The 19223-nt window shown below is 38.6% G+C and overlaps 1 protein-coding gene across 8 annotated transcripts in view; it reads right to left on the bottom strand.

Annotated features, from left to right (window-relative positions):
- sash1a (SAM and SH3 domain containing 1a) overlaps nt 1-19223 on the bottom strand; it is a 199260-nt gene that overhangs the window by 49686 nt on the left and 130351 nt on the right. For 4 of the 8 annotated variants that reach the window (XM_015034962.1, XM_015034964.1, XM_015034968.1 and 1 more), the window contains exon 2: nt 4915-5049. In XM_015034962.1, coding sequence (XP_014890448.1) covers nt 4915-5049 — 135 coding nt within the window. Of the gene's footprint in view, nt 1-4914; nt 5050-13433; nt 14072-19223 lie in introns of those variants that run through there. The other 4 variants (XM_015034967.1, XM_015034970.1, XM_015034966.1 and 1 more) reach the window with 3 other exon arrangements.

Below are 19223 nucleotides of genomic sequence, written 5' to 3'. Positions count from 1 at the left end.
CACACAACTCTGGGGGAAAAAGATTGTTTCCCTAAATGGTAAAGCAAGACGGGGCTAAGGAAAAAAAAAAAAAAAAAAAAAAAAAAAAAAGAAGGAGAAGAGCTTTGACTAATTAAGATCACGATGTCAGCGGGCAGGAAGCTTAACATACCCCATGCATTCACTGAAAACTACTTATGAAAAGTGTCTGTGATTCCAAAAACCCATGCAGCCTTTTACCTGCATTTTGCAATTTTAGTACGAAAGGAGCAGCCACAGAAAATGGAGAGGGACAAGACAGAGTTCTGGCTTATTCGGTTTATTATGAGAACTCACAGCCAGCACAAGTAGGTGGATATGCTGCAAAAGTAGAGAGAGGTTGTTTAGCGTAGGCACTCCAGCTGGCATGGCCGGCTGAATCTGGGTGGGCGAGTGAGAAGCTTCAAGGTACGAAATGTGAATGTGGAAAGACAGGCACTGAAAGGAAAGTGGGAGGCCAGCCGTTAGCCGTGGAACCAGTACAGCATGCTGCAAGCCTGCACAACCAGTTCATTTGGGGCGATTGATCCTGAGAGTTTTCACTCACAAATGACATAATGCTAAAAAATGCATTGTCGTTCAAGTCTTGTGTACAAAAACAGGTCATGCCTGCTCATACCATAGTACACAGCCTGCCTTTTTAGCTTAATACTAGTGTAAAAGTGAGTCAAACAACAAAGTCTTCCTTTCAAGGGACCAGAAGTCTAAGACTCAATCGTCATTGTTTTGGCAGCTCAAGACTAATGCCAGAATTATTACAAATTCCAATGATAGTCAAGCAGTCCAGCGCTGACGAATAAATCATGTAGTAAAATTACAAATACGCCGCATGCTTTCCACAAGGGTTATGCCAACAAAGGAGGGCTGCCAGCCTCTTTTGAAATCAATCTTCCAGCCACAAAGGCAGCTGTCTGAGCATGCCGGCTCTCTTTGTTTCAGGATAAATAAGCAGGAGACCAAACATTTATACACTGTAGATTTTAAGCTCAGGTGAATTGACCCAGTTGGGCAAAAGAAACCATCAGGTAATTAGCACATTCACCACAGCCTTCCTTGCCTCTAGGCAAAGCAAAACAGGTCAGGGCTTGGATCCTGACCCCAAGCTACCAAGATCCCGTTACAATTAAAGAGCCTTTTTTAGGTCGAGCTAGTCACTCAGGCTCAACTTGTGAGTTTTACGTTAAAACTTTCCACAACAAAGTTAACATCCAGAGGATTGTGGCAAAGGCATCAAAGGAATTAATCTTACTTGCTTCTTGACTACCCACAAACTGTAAATTGCCTCAGCAGAAACTGTTGCAATATATAATTACAATGCATGTGCAAACATTTTAGAAGTTGTGCCACAAACTTCTGAAGTGACTCACCCTGATTTATCTGTGATGCACTTCAACTGTTCCATCACTTGGGGTTGGGGGTTGTTTCAAGCTCAAGGTTCTACACATTCAACCCATCTCCATCAAGGTGAGCTTCTGAGCCAACTGACAGCTTTGGCACTTTTTCACCCTCAGCAGGAATTAGAGTTGCACTAAGATTGACATTGCATTATACATCATCTCTGTTTACAGAGATGATGTATAATGTCCATCCAAACAAAAGAAAAAAAAAAAGCCACTAAACTGAATGTAAGTTTAAGCATCTTGCTTTATTTTTATATTTAATTAAAATAATACAAATAAAACCAAGAAATTTCAATTCACAGTTTTTTGTCAATTGAAATGTTTTCTGTCAAAAATACTGAACCTTATATAAGCATTTATACCTCATTTACCTACTTTTTCCACATCTACTTATTCTACGATATTAAGTTATCTATATTGCCAAAAGTATCTATCATGCATTAGAATTACATCCCATTTTAATTCAAGAATATTTAATAGGATGTTAGCCCACTCTTTGAAGCTCTAACAGCTTCATTTCTCCTGGGAAGGATTTCCACAACGAACATGTTCAAAGAAATTAAAAAGTCTACCAAAAGAAAAGTTGTGAGGGCAGACACTGATGTTGGACAAAAAGCCTTTGCAGTTATCACTTTGATTCATCCCAAAAGTTTTGTATCAGTTTTAGTTCAGCATTCTGTGCAGGCCAGTCCAAGCTCACTATTCCATGTTTTCATTGACCGTGTGGAGATCTAAAGCACGTGTTGGAACAGGAGAGGGGCCATCTCCGCTGCACGAAAAATTACACCTAATACAATGCAGCTATGTAAATGTTATTCTCAGTGTTTACAATGTAAGTTGTCAGCCACAAATAGCATTATATAGCATGTTAAAGATTGCTGTTGTAAAATGACAATATATGGAAAAGATATTTTGCAAGGCACTGCATTTGGGAAACAATCCAAATTTCAATTTCCATATAAATCGCAAGATAATAACCTTACTCATTAGTCCGTTCTTTAAAACTTGTAACATTTTCCTCTTTCCTCTCTTTCAGCATGTCCTGTCATTTCAAGTAATAATTCTCCAGCATAATCAAATTAGAATGCCAGAGAGATCCACCCAAATGCGGTGGGAAACTTTGAGCAGCAGAGCTGTTCCATCTACAGGGGATGTTTACTTAACTGCTTGTGTCTCACCAGTACAAAAACTAACACAGCGATGTATAGAAACAACAGCGTGCAGAGAAAGCAGGAAGTTGCTGCACGATAGTCATCTCAGAAAAAGCCTCCATCATCAGCTTTTAATACGCAGAGACCCCCATTCTTTACTGCAACAGAGAAAGTCAAACACTTTGCTTGCCGTGGTGCCAGTCAGGGAGTGATAATAAACATAAAAGGCTGCTTTTCTAAAAGAAAAGACGCAAAGAAGTGCAAACAGAAACCAAAATGGTCCACATGGAAACAGTGCTCTTGCCAAATCGAGAGTTAGGGTCAGTTTAAAGAACAGAAACTTGTGAAAAGAGAAGACTTCTTCTCTCTTTTGGTGTTAGCACAGCTAAACTGCGGACAGAGGGGGTTTCTAATGGGATTTTCTTTTTGTGTCATCAGCAAATTGTTTTTTGGCTCATCTAAATTATGAATTCATGTAAACCTTAACCATCTAGTATGATAGGGTAAGGGATGCAGGAGATAGAAACAATAATATTAAATGGAAAAATAATAAGATGAGTGAAAGTACACAAACTTAACTGAATATGGAAAAGTATATAAAATAAAAAAACTGATATAAAAATTGCAACAACAAAAAAAGTGCAAATTGGTTGAAGACGCCGTCCTTCAATTTCTATGGTCTATTCGCCATGATGATCAGCAACACCATTCACTGTTGACACCATGACCTTCTGAAGGTCATGGTGTCAACAGTGAATGGTGGAATCAAATTTCGGCTCAAACATACAAAAGTCTCTCTCTACTGTTGGGTTCAAATCTATGTGGAGGAAAAAACAAACCTAATTTTAGTAAATCACTACAGCAAACCACCAAGTGAAGTTCAGCCTATACCGTGTGGGCCAATCCTGCACATTTGAGAGCTCAGAGTAAGGTGTTGCCTGACCTGTATTTCTTTAGTCACGCATTGTTTTTTCTTCTCTTCCCCTATATTCAGCTGCCAAAACTTCACAGAGTGGCAGGACAGCTGCAGGCTCTCCTCTCCACCTCCTACTCATCATTCCCCTCATCCACTCCCTTCTTCTTCCTCCGTTCACATCCTCATCCCCTCTTCTGCACTGGGATTCAGGCTCAAGTCCCAGTCAGCTTTATTTCTTCTCTTAAGCAGAAAAATCCACCCTGATTATTTCCCTTTTTTCTCCACAGCTCTCTGTACTCAAGATGACCCCCTTCCGTAACTAAAACATGCCCAGAGGTGACTCTTCTCACTTTGTAACTTACTTACTTGGTGGGAAAAGGCACTGCTCTAGTCATAAATGTATGTTCACTCATCGTAGGTATGAACATGGTTTTAATTAAGGAATTTTAATAATCTATGAAAACTAAACTTAAATTTTCTCTTCACCAATAGAAACAACTCTTAAAGTTATTAATTGCATGAACAGGTAGCATTTCTTAAAATCTGTCTTTCCAAACGTTTGACATTAAATTAGATTAGACTAAGTATTTCCTGCGTTCCGTCAGTTAGGATTCCCAATATTTTTTCTCTTTGCTGAAAAAGTCAGAATGATATTTCAAGCTTGGCATGGTGTTCTTACACCTGCAAACACTGATCTTTTTCTCCAAAAATGAACAAAGAACTTCCTATTATATAGCAAGTTAACAAAATAATAAGGCCAGTCTCTCCAAAAGATGTTTTCAGCCGTAACCATAGTGATTTGTTTCACCTATTCTACCTTTTTTTTCTGTCATTCACTAAGTTAATTCAAAGCACAATTTAAGTAGAAATTAACATTAACAGGGTCTTCGCCGGGAATTTATATTTTACTTTCAAGTTGACCAGCACAACAGCTAACTTAAACAAAATAGAACAACATCCGTATCTTTTTGTATACTGCATGCTAATATTTACCAAAAAAAATAATGCAGCAAGGTCATGTGGAACAAGACTTTAAAACACTCTCTTCTTTAGGCCTACAGTGTCTTAATGCTGAACAAAGCTCGGTCCTCCACAGCAATACCAGCAGCATTCCACCATTCATCCGCTTGCAGCTTGGCAACCAAATGGGTTGCCCCACTACCCTACATCCTTGTGAAAAGGAACCCCTCACTCTTTCTGACAGGTCTCCGTTACACTACTGCATTCACTTCTATACAAAGTCTTCCTAACACTTGAGGACATGCTCTTTCAGCTACTGCTTTTCCCCGTCAGGTTTTTTTTTTTTTTTGGCTGGTATCTGGTATCCCGGGTAGTTGTAGATTCTTATTTCAAATTTGAATGCAAACAGCCAGAAAAGTCGTGAGGTAGTTTTTAATGGAAATTGTGATGCTTGTGTTTTAAAGCATACACTTGCCATGTCCAGCTCTTGGGAGACTTGGCGCTTGCGCAGCTCTTCCATCCGGTCGCTGACGTCGCTGAAGCAGGTGTTGTAGTACTCGGAGTATTCCTGGGCAAGGTCATCTATGTTATCCAAAGAGCCATCCTATGGAGTAAAAGAAAGTGGACGGGTTAGTATGGGAACGAAAGCACTCTGGGAAACAAAAGCCACATTTCATAAGAAAAAAAACTGATTTGCGAAGTGCCAACACAGGTCATTACATTACTAAATGAGCAGTATATTTAAATGTCTGACCATTAGATTAAGATTACATTTATGTATTTGAGATCTACATGCTACTTGTCATGTGGAAAAAAACCCCAGCCTCAATACACTTTGATTTGTTATAATTTTTCTTCACTAAGCACTGAGACTTACAAGCCAAAACATCCAAAAATACACCCGAGGGTGAATATCATGACAATGTATTTGTTCTTATCTAGCTCCATTCTGGATCTCAGATGAAGCCAAGGTTTGTTCCTAGGTTTCGTCTTTGTTGAGGCTCGTTTCAAGGATGCCCTTTACCTCCTCAGACATTCACTTAGCTCTGAACCAAACACATTTTTCCTGCTGGCTGTGGTTTAGATCCACACAGTTCCTGCCTTTGTGGGGGAAAGCGTGTTTGGGAAAGAGGGAGGAAGCAGCATTCAAAACAGTGAAGACATTACCCGACTGAAAAGAACACTCGCTGATTACAATGAGCAACTGTAAGAGGTTGTGACAAGAAACAATGTTTAAAAGTAGCTAGGATTCGACTGGAATTTGTTGCATCGTGTTTTGGCCGTGGGACATAGACTGATGGATTCCAGTCATTAGACAGCTAAATATTACAGATGCACCAATCAATTACCTAGATATGTTTGCATGGCGGCACAGTGGGTAGCACTGTTGCCTTGCAGTATGAATGTCCTCTTTTCAAATCTCAGCTTGTTGTCTTTCTGCATGGAATTTACGTGGAGCATTGTTTCTTCAATTTAAAGTCATATGTCAATACCCTTTAAATCAGTTTACTCAGTTCATTATTTGACTTGCTGATCAGCAATCAGGGCCAATCAAGGAAAGTAAGACAATTTTGATCTCTGGTTGGTTGTAGAGATGCAGTCTTTATTTTACCAGAAATCTGAATCGCCCAGTTTTCTTCTGATTCGCTCTGGACAGAGATCAGCAAATATTTATTAAATACATCAAATCAAAGAACTACCTTAATGTTCAGTCTGTAAGCACATAAACCAAGCGCAAGTACTTTGATGGATTTTTTTTTTTTTCTAAGTTTGATCATACTTAGATAAATGATAAAGAAGCACCAACTGATCTGCATGAGTGGGAATCATTGTCAAGTCCATCATTTCATTTTGGGTTCAAAGTTACTGTTGCTATTAAGGAACATGTAGCACTTTGTTATCCGTTTGTCACAGACCTAAGAAAAAAAAAACACATCTGGAATCTACCACAACAGAACCGACAGACCAAACAAAATCAATTGTAGCTCTAACAGAGAGATTATTACAGGGACATGAAGTGACCTCTTGTCCAAAGTGGCATCAACGGCCATCCACCGCCGCTTGGCTTGGTTAAAATATGGGCTGTTCTGGCAGTGATGGCCAGCTGTTGAATATTCATCAGTGTTGATCTAATCTGTGCCAGGCAGACAGCTAGCATTGAGTCAGTGAGCAGAGTCCGAACAGTATACCTCAGTCTCTGTTTTTCTGAACCGGACTCCCTTTCTGGGTGCCAGGCCACAAATGAATGGATCCCTGTGAGTGTGGGCGAAGGTGCCACACAAACATACACACACACACACACACCCAGACATCTACACACAAGGGCATAAGGCCTCACTCAGAGATGTCTGTCTCGTCAGGGAAAATGCACATTGACATGCACACCCATGGAGGCAGGGGATTTAAAACACATCGGACCAAAACAAACTAATTAAGCCCAGTTGTAAACAAAGCGGCTCAGAGGGATAAAAAGTCATGAAAAAGTGCTCTTTAACAATTTGATGAACACAAAATTTCCGATATAAACACTTTTTTTTTTTGCACCGGGCTGGCAAGGTTGTACATCGTTCCACCCTCCTCATGTGAGAAGTCATCTTTTGTCCAGACATATGGTTTGGAATGATCAAGAATCCCTCTGGGAGTGCTCCCTGACACAGCAGACACATGCTTTCTACTTCATTCCTCACAATGACAAAAAGCATGCTCTTGTTACAGAGCTCCACAAGCTAATAACCAGCCGCAGATGGAGCTAATCTATTTTAACAACAGGCATCAAAGCTTTTCTAAAACTTTACCAACTCCAAAACGACAGAGTTCTACTTTTTGGGAGCTTCAAAGTAAGACAAAAACTAAACATTAAGTTCAAGAACAACAATAAAAGAAAGTCTAAAACCTGGATAAAATATCAAACTCTCCCACAGTTTCTAAAGGCTGTGTGTCATAAGTTCAGGCTAAACAACTAACCTCTGAAATAATCAAGCATAATCTAAATTTAAGAAATAATATATTCAGACTTACAAACGTGCCTAGCCCCATGGATATTTGAAATAATGACTAATGCTGCTTTAGCTGACGCAACAGCCACTCCACCCTGGAAGTAAGGGGAGGCCAACTCCCCATTATGACTTGAACAAAGGCAACAATAGCGCCACAGAAAGCAACACCCATACAAGAATGTGTGTGATTTCATTTGTATTTACAGTAATGGGGAGGTGGGGGTGCCTCATGTCATGAGCTCCATGAAAACGCAACTCCCTTTGAACAGCTGAGGTTTGATCCACCTATGCCTCAAGACTACATGCAACTCACTAGCCTCACGGAAGGTTGTTGCGCAGTAGCAATAATACTGCTGCTATAAATTACTAAGTGATACGCACCACACAGCTTTCATTAAATATTGCCTCAGATAACTGCAGATAATTAGTATCTGTCAATCACAGAAATACATTTCAAGTATAACATCCCCTATGAGCAAATATGTAGCTGAAAGTAGCTGCAATTATTTCAGGATTTTATATGTTTAAATCTTAGATGCAAAGAAAATGCAGCCAGTGTGACTGAGTGATTAATAGTTCTTAGAAATCTTAACTCAATTTTAACAGAATCGCATCAAAAACCAACACGTTTTTTTAGTCTACAGTCTGACTTAAGTTTTTCAAAAATGACTGAAAAAAAAAATCACAAATGAAGCCATCTTGTTGAAACGTTACATGCAACAGATTTGTAGACTATGAGACTTCTTTAATTATGCTGGATAACAATCTGGAACTGGTGCTGTGTGAAGGGACTTTGTGATGGCTGCCAATAGATCTGTGATTTTTTTTTTTTTTTTGTTCCATATTAGTTCAGTTTGGTAATAGCATTTCCTCACAACTGTAACACTTTCATTTTTACTGTTCCCATAACCCAGAAGAGAGCATTTCCAAAATGAGTCTATGGTTATTTGAAATACTGAATTTCTGTTGAAGCCTTTTCCACAGATTGCCATTGCTTGTTTGCTTTTTTTTTTTTTTTTACATTATATTGGAAAGATTTTCATGCAACATGCATGTATTGACCCTGAATAAACATTGTAAAAGGCTAAAAATATAACATTTCCCTCTACCTAAACTGTTTTTCCCATGTTTCCCATGTCATGTTAGAGACTGTTACACACTGGGAAATGGTAGGGTGCAAGGTTTGATTATTATCCAAGGGGTAGCTTCATGAAAACTTGAATTTACAACAGAGACATGGTCCATAAGGTCACAGCATGGGCATTGTACATTTTCAACTAAAGGACAACATCAGGACAGAAAGAGCCGGTTTTAAAACAGACCCTAATTATTACTAAAATGACTGGTAGTTGTTTTTATTAAGATATTATCTACATTTACAATGAGTCACAAACACTTGCCTTATACAGAAAGCCACAAAACAAACAAAAAAAATTGCAAAAAATTTCTGACATTATCAAAGCTTATATAAATCCTGTAATCACAGAGATGAGGTGTGCCAACAAGCACTATGAAGCTGATAGGAGTAGACTGGGCAAACTAGACAATAGATGAGGATAAATGACATGTTCATGTGTCATGTTTTAAGGTCTGACTAATGGTGCTCGGTTGGGGAATTGGGAACAGTCAGGAGCCAGATGATTGCTGACATTAGGCTTCAGCATTGGTCTTTGGAACCAAAGGTGGAAGAACGTTTAGGAAGGTAATGCCACAGACCAAAGCTCAGTCTTTCAGAGAACTTCCTTAGGATATCCGCTTTCGCTAAACAGAGCAGTGCCATCCCAGAAGAGGAAACTTAACAGATCTCTGTCTGACCTAAACAATGAGCCTGGACATGGCAGTGTAAAGTCAAAATGAGGAAGGAAGGATCAGGTTGTAAACGAGCCCATGTTGGAACATTTCTAGAAAGGAGACAAAATAACAGAAGTAACGATATTTGGGCAAGAGAACATCTTTCAATATGGTCTCTTGCTTGAGGTCCCATATGATCATGGGCTTATTAAGTTAACATAATAAAATCATAAACCTTCAGACCATGAAAAGTAGAGCCCCATATTTACAGAGTCTCCGTGTCTTACATAATCAGCAGGCTTCAAATGGACACACTTCCTCCTCCCACGCTGCGTTTAACAACCTAAAACACTGTTCAAGATGATACAAATTCTCTGCAGACAAGTAAAATAATTCCACAAGGTTTCAGCTCGATTCAGCTTTTCCAGCAAAATCAAGAGAATTACCTAGTGAGGGAGCACTAAGTCACCGTCAGTTGCCCAGGTTTGCGAACTGAAAGTCATTTTTTGTACTTATAGCTAGATCTCACAAACACATGAACGGCCCATATGTAAGACTGGTTTGCCAAAAGGGTTTAAAAGGAAAGAGAGGAATACAGATGTCACCACAAATCGGCCTTAGATGCATACTGAGACTAACTTATTTGAATTTAAAGAGGTCTGTACTGTCGGCCTCAACCACTTAAAAGTTATAGCTCATACCTCTGCGCCCTAATCTGCTTGTGAATCTTAATTAGTTTGAGGAGTATTAAAATCTGCCTCTCTTAGCTATTCTTATTAAACACACATTACTGACAGGGGGCCCTCGGAAACATAAACAGGCTGACATTCTTGGATTTACAATCCAAACAAGATGAAAAAGTCCCTTAAAGATGCAAATAGTGATTTTATTGGGTGGATTACAGGGTTTTTGCTGACGGGTACTTTAATGGTGTGTCTGCACAGCCATTCCAATATTAAGTTCCTAAATTTATTGTGTGTTCAGACCAAAGGGTGAGCGTACTGAGCAAAGTTAGACAGCCGTCTGTAAAGATAAGGTTTCATGCGCAGAGGGCCAAGACCAGACTTGCTACAATGATTTCAATCCAGCAAGCAGGGTCGGATAAACCCAAATTTAAAGGCCATTCCTTTGTCAGGACCTCAAGAACAACAAAAGCTATTGAAAGTCATAGAGCGCTGGTTATATATATAGCACATGTATTTAGTTGTACCATAGATATGGTATTTACTGTTCTCAGGGCCTTACAATGTGCTTAAAGATAGGAGTCGGAGCAGATTCTTAAGATAAAGTGCATAATAAAGGTCAATTTACTTAAGACTTCACTTTTATGTAATCAACTGACATTTCTACAGGAAAATACAACAAAATGCTATGAAGCAAATGACACATTGTTGAAAGCTGATCATAAATGAAGAAAACCAGCAACATGGTTGCTAGCATAGCAAGTCTTAGCATGGCTGTTAAACGTCACATTTCTCTTTAAAAAAAAAAAAAAAAAAGGGCCTTGAAAAATGCAATCTAATCCTGAATTTTATTTGGCCTGTGCATAAAACTCAGTGGCATATTATGTTTGTTGTATTTCTAATTAATAATAACATGCGAGTCTCCATTATGTGACTCGCATGTCACATAATGGAGCCCCTTCATAACAGAGTTTTCTTGGGTTGGACGGAGTGAAAATTATCACGAATGTTTTGTCTCTGAAAACAGCTCAGCAAAAACACAGAGTTCCTTTAAATCAAGCCCAAACACCCACCTGTTTACAGTTACTTTTGAACTATAAAAAATGGAACATCATCCAACATATTTCATGTACATTCATGATTTTAACAATGGCACTTGACCAAATGTAATGTCTTATTGGTCTTGTTTTTGGTTTTCACAACTGTTGAATTTATGATGTGTTTATATTTTTATATCTTCACAATGTAATGCACTTTGAACTGCTGTCTTGCTGCCATGTGCGATAGAAATAAACCTGATTGATTGACTTGATCAGTAATCTCAAAATATTACTCTCATTTATAATTATACGTAGCTACCAAGAGAAATAAGCTGATATCCAATGCCGCAAGAACCATGGCACAGCCTGGGAGACAAAATAAATAAAATGGGTCAAGTGCCAAAAATGATGAGGAGCTATTTAAACATTAAATGAACAGGTTAACAAACAAAAGTGTACAGTATTGTGTCGTCTGGGGTAATAAACAAATAAACTTTCACTCCTGCAACTTTTACTACATTTAATATGAACTTGTGGTGGCCCTGAGAGCATTGGACTTTGAAATCGTACAATTATTTGTGGACGTTTTCATTTTATTATTATTTTTAGCTCAGATATGTCATCATACATTTACACTTTCTTAGCACATTTGCACTTCAAGCTACTGAATTCTACCAAAAAAATAAATAAATAAATACCTAAGCCTAAAATTATGCAGTAGAGTAATGAGAAAGAACAACTTAACCTTAAATGATCTAAAACAGGTCTAATTGTTGCAAACTTGTATACTGTTGAAGTATGGCTGTGACTTGATGATACTGCAGTTGAAAGACTAAATAAATTTTCTGCAAGTTTTTGCTTTTCAGTTCAAGGAGAGAGAAAAACAACAAAGATGAGCAGCAGGCTGAGAGCCATTTGCCTCTAGAGTAATAAATCTGGAGAAATTGCTTTGCTGGGAGCCAGGTCTCCCACCTAGTGTCAGAAGGGCAGGACAGCACACCACCCACCCGTCACCCTCAACCTTTTGCACGCACGCAATTCAGCATTTCCACTCCAGTCACATCCTCAGCGCCAGACCAAGCCAAATTATCACCTCAGGCTTTTTTCACAGGCTGGGAAGTGACTGCAGGACATTTGGTCGGAGGATCAATCGGATCAAATGTTCTGGCAAGAAGAGCCTCAGAAGATCTGATTTGTGAATGAGAATGAGGATGAAAAAAAGGAGCTCAGTCTGATTGATGATGACGTTCTAACATTACTGGGGATTAGATGAGGCCTGGGCAGATTATCAGTGTCAAGATATACAAAGGGTTTAAAAAGGCCTGGTATAAAAAAAGCACTAAGAAAAGAAGACCTTTAGATGAGATCCCAGAGAAAGTATCACAGCTGTGCATGGCTGGTAAGCTGGCTGAAAGGTCATCCATTAACAAAAAAAGAAAAAGACTACTTTGGCAGTTTGGAATTTTTTGATTATGAAAAACACTCACTGTCATGAGGAAATTAACACAGCACCACTTATCTATGTACTTAATATACGAGTGCCCAATAGAACTATGGAGCAGAATGACAAAAAATGTGTAAAAGATCAATAATTTAGAATTATTACTAAATCAGGCAGGTGTTACTTCAACATTTTTGTTTAAGTCTTTATTAAAATTAAAGTAAAACTAATGCATCATTGATTATTACAATTGTAATATGTTTTCATTTGTATGCATCATCAAATTGTGGTATTCATCCTCAAGTTTATCAAATCTAATATTATTGCATATGCTAACTAACTACTTTATAATCGGCAGATTTGCGTAATGACACCTGTAATGATCAGCATTTCTACTTTTACATTTGTTTTGAATTTAAAGTCGATGTTGAGTTTATTAAAAAAAAAAAAAAGTCAAATATGTCAATGATGTCTTAACATTTTAGCTTCTGAAATCGCAAAATGTCTGTGGAAGGAAATCCTCCACTGGTGGAGTTCACAGCGGTATGCTGACAACAAAAACAGCATCCACAACCACTATATTGATGTTATCAACTCTGTTATCCTCAATTTTGATAACAGGTGAATATAGAACACCCAACTCCAAGAAAACCCTAAATCTGTGGTGCAACGACAACAAAATGTTCCCAGATATAAAGAAGATAGGAAAAACACACAACTTTTACTACAATAGAGATTAGCATCCATACTACAACAAAAAGCACAGCAAAACCTGCCAAGCCAGTCTCGACACAGCAACAGAACGAATCGCCCGGACACAATACTAACAGTAGAGCGATGGTCCTTGAGTTTGAAAGCGGGGCCTGTAAGGACGTGTTTGTCTGATGGTTGATTTGCATGCGCCGCAAAACAATAAGCAGACGCGCAAATCAGTGCCACCTTCGAGGGTAACGGGGTGAAAGGTCACAGTGGGTCGAGTCTGATGTCAGTACGTGACCCTGTAAACCCCATTTACACCCCCACCTTTAAAAACTCACCAGCATCCCCATGACGTCCGTCCACAGTTGGGAGAAACTATCAGACGCTGCGGCGGTGTCTGTCTGGGGCTCCTCGGTGGACGCATCGAGCGCCTGGTCGCCCTCCATGTTCGAGGGGGAAAGTGTCCGCACTCAGTGAGGTGTAAATCCAGACACTAAACCCACAGGCGAGGAGATGAGACCCGGAGCAACACGGGAGATTGATGCCAAAGCTGTTTTTTTTTTTTTTTTTTTTTTTTTTACAAGTTGCCCTTGACGTACCAGTAAAGTGTTCCGAAATTGCTTAGAGCAGTTCGAGGTTTGGTGAATAAATTGCGTCCTGACATGCTGACAAAATCTCCAAGACGGAAAAAAAAGCCTATTAATTCAGATTAATAATGGAATATGACGAATCTGCGCTGATCCAGCTTCAGCTGAAAATCCAACAGAGCGAATCCGTGTCTGGGAACTAAACAACCCCTCCTCTCCTCTATCCGACGGGGGACAAGAGATTAGTATGGTCTGGCTAAAAAGTTTTTTAAAAAGTTTGTGAACTCCTTAAAGTAGCGCAACAGGCATTTCCATTAAAAAAAAAAAAGTTGGAGTAAGAGATCCGCCGCTTCTCGGAGAAACAGTTCCAAACAGTGCGCCTCCCCCCTCACTTCACCCGCTGCGTCTCCCTCCCTCTCTCTCCCCCTCACACAAAAAAATGGTTTACTGGCACGTAGCCTCTGATCCGTTTTAGCCAAGGTAACCAATGAAGTTTTGTTCACGCTGAACACAATTTTAGGTATATTTTTAATTTGTTTATTTCGATTTCCTTTTATGAACCAGTTCCAGCAAAAGAAAGGCTTGAGAGGCAAAGCCAACTATAACTAAGAGAGCAGGAGTTGCTGAGTTTATTTATTAATTTGTATTATGTTTTAATTAATTTATTTATTTTTACAGTTGAACTTTTCAAAATATGAACAGATCTGGATACAAGTGTTTCCAAATAAAAACGGTGCATTTCTTCTTCTTTTTCCCCTTTGGACAATATCTATGAAATAATGGTGGAAAGCACAAAAGTCCACCTCTTCAAATAGGATGGTGTCTCAGAGAACGCCTTAAGTCATTAACAAGGAAAAATATGTCACGTTCTACTGAAGTTTATATTTTGTATAAACTTCTTGGCTGAGCTAAAGAAAGAACAGACAGTGTTGCTCAGTGGTCCAAAATCTTGTATGATTTCTTTTTTATTTCGCTGCTATATTGTATCTAGCAAAAGCTAAATAAAACTAAATAAAACTCTGTTAAGGCTGATGTCATTGTGCCACCCAAGGATATTTTGTGGTGACCCAAAAAGACACAAATAAGAGATGTCTTCCAAGGAACCCAATACATTTTTCTACATAGTCTAAAAAGCTCTCCATCCCACTTTGAATAGGGATTGTGAACAAAGCCACATGATTGTTTCAAAAACAATAAGACCAACATAGGAAAAAGTTTGTTTTTTTCTGTATGCCCAGCTTCTGTAAGCTAGCACAAACCTGGGAAATACTTGTAAATGTTGCGAAAAAAACTTTTACCAAACGCCTCTGTAATGACTTCATCTTAGTTACTAAGAATCTACACACACATTATAAAACAGTTGCTGTGCTGTGTGACAGCTACGCTTTCTGAACCGCAGATTTGAATATGAGTAGCACAGAGACGAACACTTAATGTACAAGCATGAAATTGCACAGCTCTCCTGTCTGATCAGCCATTTGTTATGCCCTGCCTGCAGGCGTCTCCTTGATAATGAAGAAGTCCTGAAGCTGTCTCTGGCTCTCCCTGTTGTTGTAAAGAGCGCATTTTCTCATAGCTCATTTTCTCAGAGCAGGCCCAGCTGTCAGGTCGTGTGACACAACCGGAGATGAAGAGGTAGAGAGCAAAAGTATTTCACTCATCCTGCTTCAGCTCCACTTTTACCCAGCCAAAAATGTTGCATTGTCTGCTGTTTATTAGCTCAGTCACCACATGCAGCCAAATAATTAAAAGTAAAAGAAAAGATACAAAAACAAACAAACAAAAAAAAAACTGTTCACCCCACATTCCTTTCTGCAACTGTGCAAAAGGCGATCAGTTACACAATAATCCTCCAAAGCTCCAGTTTCACTGGGAGTCTAAACATGTGTGTAATGTTAGGTCTCAACTACGTAGCTATATAGTAAAACAGTTCAATAGTACAGTGAGGTGTGACTGAAATACCATTCACTGCAGCACTGTACCATGAATTTTTACATCGTGTATGGCTGCATTACATACAGTTTAGCTATGTGCATATGAAAAGCATTGTTATCGGCTTGTATTGCAATTGGCAAGTGATTATTCACATTCGTAAGAACTTGTTCATAATAGTAACATCTTACTAGAAGTATCATATTACTATATGTAGCTTGCTCAGTTTGTAAGAGCGCTATTTGTGGCTGGTCACAAAATGGGCTTCTTCTATGGGACCCATTTGATTTGAATATCAGCAAACCAGTGGCACACACATGAAGGTCCTGAGTTGTTTTCAAACTGGTTTTAGGGAAATTGGCTTGGAAAATTTGCTATGTGGGTTAAAAATTTTAACCAAAGTTGCGTTGTGTCAATCCTGCAAAGGCTGATCAAACAAGTTTTATTTCCAGAGTTTGTGCAAATAAACAAGAAATCTGACTCAGTTCCACATAGTTTTCTTATGCAACTCTTGGAAAATGTCATCTGGTTCACATTTTTTCCAGCTAATTTCTGACACATATCAGTCCCATAAGTAAATGTTTTCTGAGTATCCTTGGGTAAATGTTGAAGCTAATATAAAACCAGAAATCTAGAGTTTCATGTGGCAGTTCAGTAAATGGAAGGCATTCTGTGCTATTCTGGTTAGAAATGTGTTTTATGGACAAGTTTAGCTCTGCTAGATAAGAAATTCATGTGCATTTGGACTGGTTTGAAATGGATACCATGAAGCAGAATGGATACCGCATTGAACATTAACGGCAATGTTCTGTTGAGCTTACGAATAGTGAATATCAAGTTTTTTGGTTAACATTAGGGTAGAGATCTTTTTGAACATGCAGCAATAAACACTTCTTGAAGGTTGGGCGTTCCCTGCATTTTTTTTTCTGCCTTAGTCATTTCACATTTAATCTACATAAATGCTCAGAAACCTGGAATCACAATGTGCAAACTCAGCTATCAAAGTTAGTTTTAATCAACTTTGCACATGTTGCACATTGTAACAATTGAGAAAACTGAAAGACAAACACAGACTAAAAGCCTTGGACATGGTAAGAAATCAGTGATAAGGCATAACATGTTAATCCCTGATTATCTTCTTAGCATCAAGTAAAAACACCCATACCAGAAAAAAAGAAAGAAAGAAAGAAAGGTGTAACATGAACACTCCTAGCAAAAATGCTAAAGAGAGTGTTATGATAGGGTATAGGTCCCCCAAACCTCAAGCAAGGAGGACTATTCACACGACAACTGATTTAATTTGCCTAATCTACCATAGAACTCAGACCTCAGAAGAAATGCAAAAAATGCAGAGCTGAAGTAATCTTTCTTCTCTTTAAAGAAAGCCCATTGGCATTTAAACACTTGTTATCAAAAAAGTTAAGACTACTTCGGTCTAATCCACTAACCTGGTAACCTTCCTAAAATAATAAGTAACTTTTTGTCAAAAGTGAGTTTTTCTTTCTTTCTTTTTTTTTGCCTAAATAATCTTTTGGCAAAAAAAAAAAAAAAAAAAATAGACTTAGGCCATTATTTTAGGAAGGTGACAATATGCAGATTGCATGTGATTAACTAAAGATTTCTGTGTCCATACCCCGTCTTTGTTGGCACTAAACATTCCTTTGCACACATTATCAAGTTTCAAAGTTTATGTAGGTGAGGAAGGACTTTTAGAGGTCTTGGATGAGTGGAAGCTGCTCACCAGCGTCCTGCTTATAGTCTAAACACAGAGAAACACTCTCCCCCTCATAAGACCTGCTTTGCTGGGTGGTGATTTGACAGTGTGGGAGGTCTGCACTGTTAACCTCTAATCTGTAATATTGGTAGTGCAAAAGCAAAGGCCGGTAAGGCTTGTATTGTAACAGACAACATGACCTTACTATTGTTAAAGTTTGAGCTGTCCAACAGTGTTGCTCTTTAGAGCAGTGGCCGTGTTTGCATCTTTAAAGCTGATGGACATAGTGCTTGAAACACTTACTCCTCTGCACAAATATAGTTTAAAAAATGTTTACCCACAGCCAGACCCCTACCTTGAGGTCCACAAACTGAAGGGTCAAACTATTAGTGAGAAAGAAAAGGAAGTCTGTTTAATTTGCTAATGATATATCTTATGTATATAGCCACCTTTTCCTACAAATACAACTCATGCTGCTGCACTGTCAGACAAGAGAACACAGAGGTAACTCTGCTTATTTCAACAGACACTAACCGAACAGTGATTACATGTTGAAATGTTCCTATTTGAAGCTTCATCTTCACTGTTTGTGCATTTATTTGAAATTAAGCAGGATTTGGGTAAGAACATAAACAGTGGCTATTATTACAGCCTGATTTCCACCATTTCCACTTTTGCGTGGTAAGGAATGTGCAACACAATGGTTCTCAGCAGTCCCCTTTGTAAGGCTGTAAAACTTAAATGGGTTGGCACAAAAGCTGATGGGCTAAAAGCTGGGAAATCATCAAGTGGTAAAACCTACGACTGATCTACAACCACATTTTCATTTCCTGTGTGAACAAGGTCAGCTGGTAACACAATGTAGGGTTTTTTTTTTTTGCACACTATTTTTACAATGTGGTTTCAAATACGGATACACCTGCTAAAACATGCCGAGCCGTCCTTTTTCGAGCACCTGTAGCAGCATGTTCCCCTCAGCTTCCTGAGGGCTGCAATTTAGACCGAAGTGAAGTTGTGTACTGCAATTTCAACCACCTTCCAGCATATGATCTAGTGTGCAATCTCACTGGTTATTTTGGACAGGCATTTCTGTTTACTATAATTTTTGAATATAGGCCAATTTGACGTGTCTGATATTCACTTTGGCCATTGTGAGTGCATACACTTGTATTACAAGTGTCAATCTTGTAATACATTCATGAAGACATAAGTAGGGAGATAACGTAGAGCAACATCGGTCTTTTTAAATGCTTTGACAGTTCAGCCTCTGTTTGTGATGAAAAACACTGGATACCAAAATATTGGGAACTTGTTGAAAATCTCAGGTAAGTAAACGTTTGAATGCTCTGGAGAAATTGTAGTTTTGGTAATGCCAGCCATACTGCTAATATGCCAACAACGTCTTTTTGAAGTAAAATTAAAAGTAGAACAAAAAACAAAACTTTGAAATTTGTAACAAGACAGGGAGCCATTTTACTCTTACTAAACCAGATAGAAGTTAAAGAGTACTTTAAGATGGGCCAAAAGTGTCAATCTTGTAAAACATTCATGAAGACATAAGTAGGGAAGAGTACTGTCTGTCTTGTAGATATCACAGAGAATAATGAGACCTTGCAGAGACCTTGAAGCTACAAAGAATCAACTAATCTCCCACTTGACTTCTTTAATTTACCACTCAAATACTCCCACAGGCTAAATAATCTTGAAGACCCATAGAAAGTTCAGCAGTGGCTATTATCACATAGTAATTGTAAGTTGGCGAGAGAAGAAAAGCAGCAACCAAGGATCTCGTCTACACAAACATCAGTATGAATGAGAATCAGTCTTTAAACACTGATGACATAATATTGAGCTTCAAACCTCCAAAAGTCTTTGAGGTATTAGCATCTAATTTT

Source organism: Poecilia latipinna, unplaced genomic scaffold (genome assembly GCF_001443285.1).
Source record: "Poecilia latipinna isolate Pla-1442-1.1 unplaced genomic scaffold, P_latipinna-1.0 Scaffold318, whole genome shotgun sequence".
Lineage (NCBI taxonomy): Eukaryota > Metazoa > Chordata > Actinopteri > Cyprinodontiformes > Poeciliidae > Poecilia > Poecilia latipinna.
This window is presented reverse-complemented; position numbering and strand designations above follow the sequence as displayed.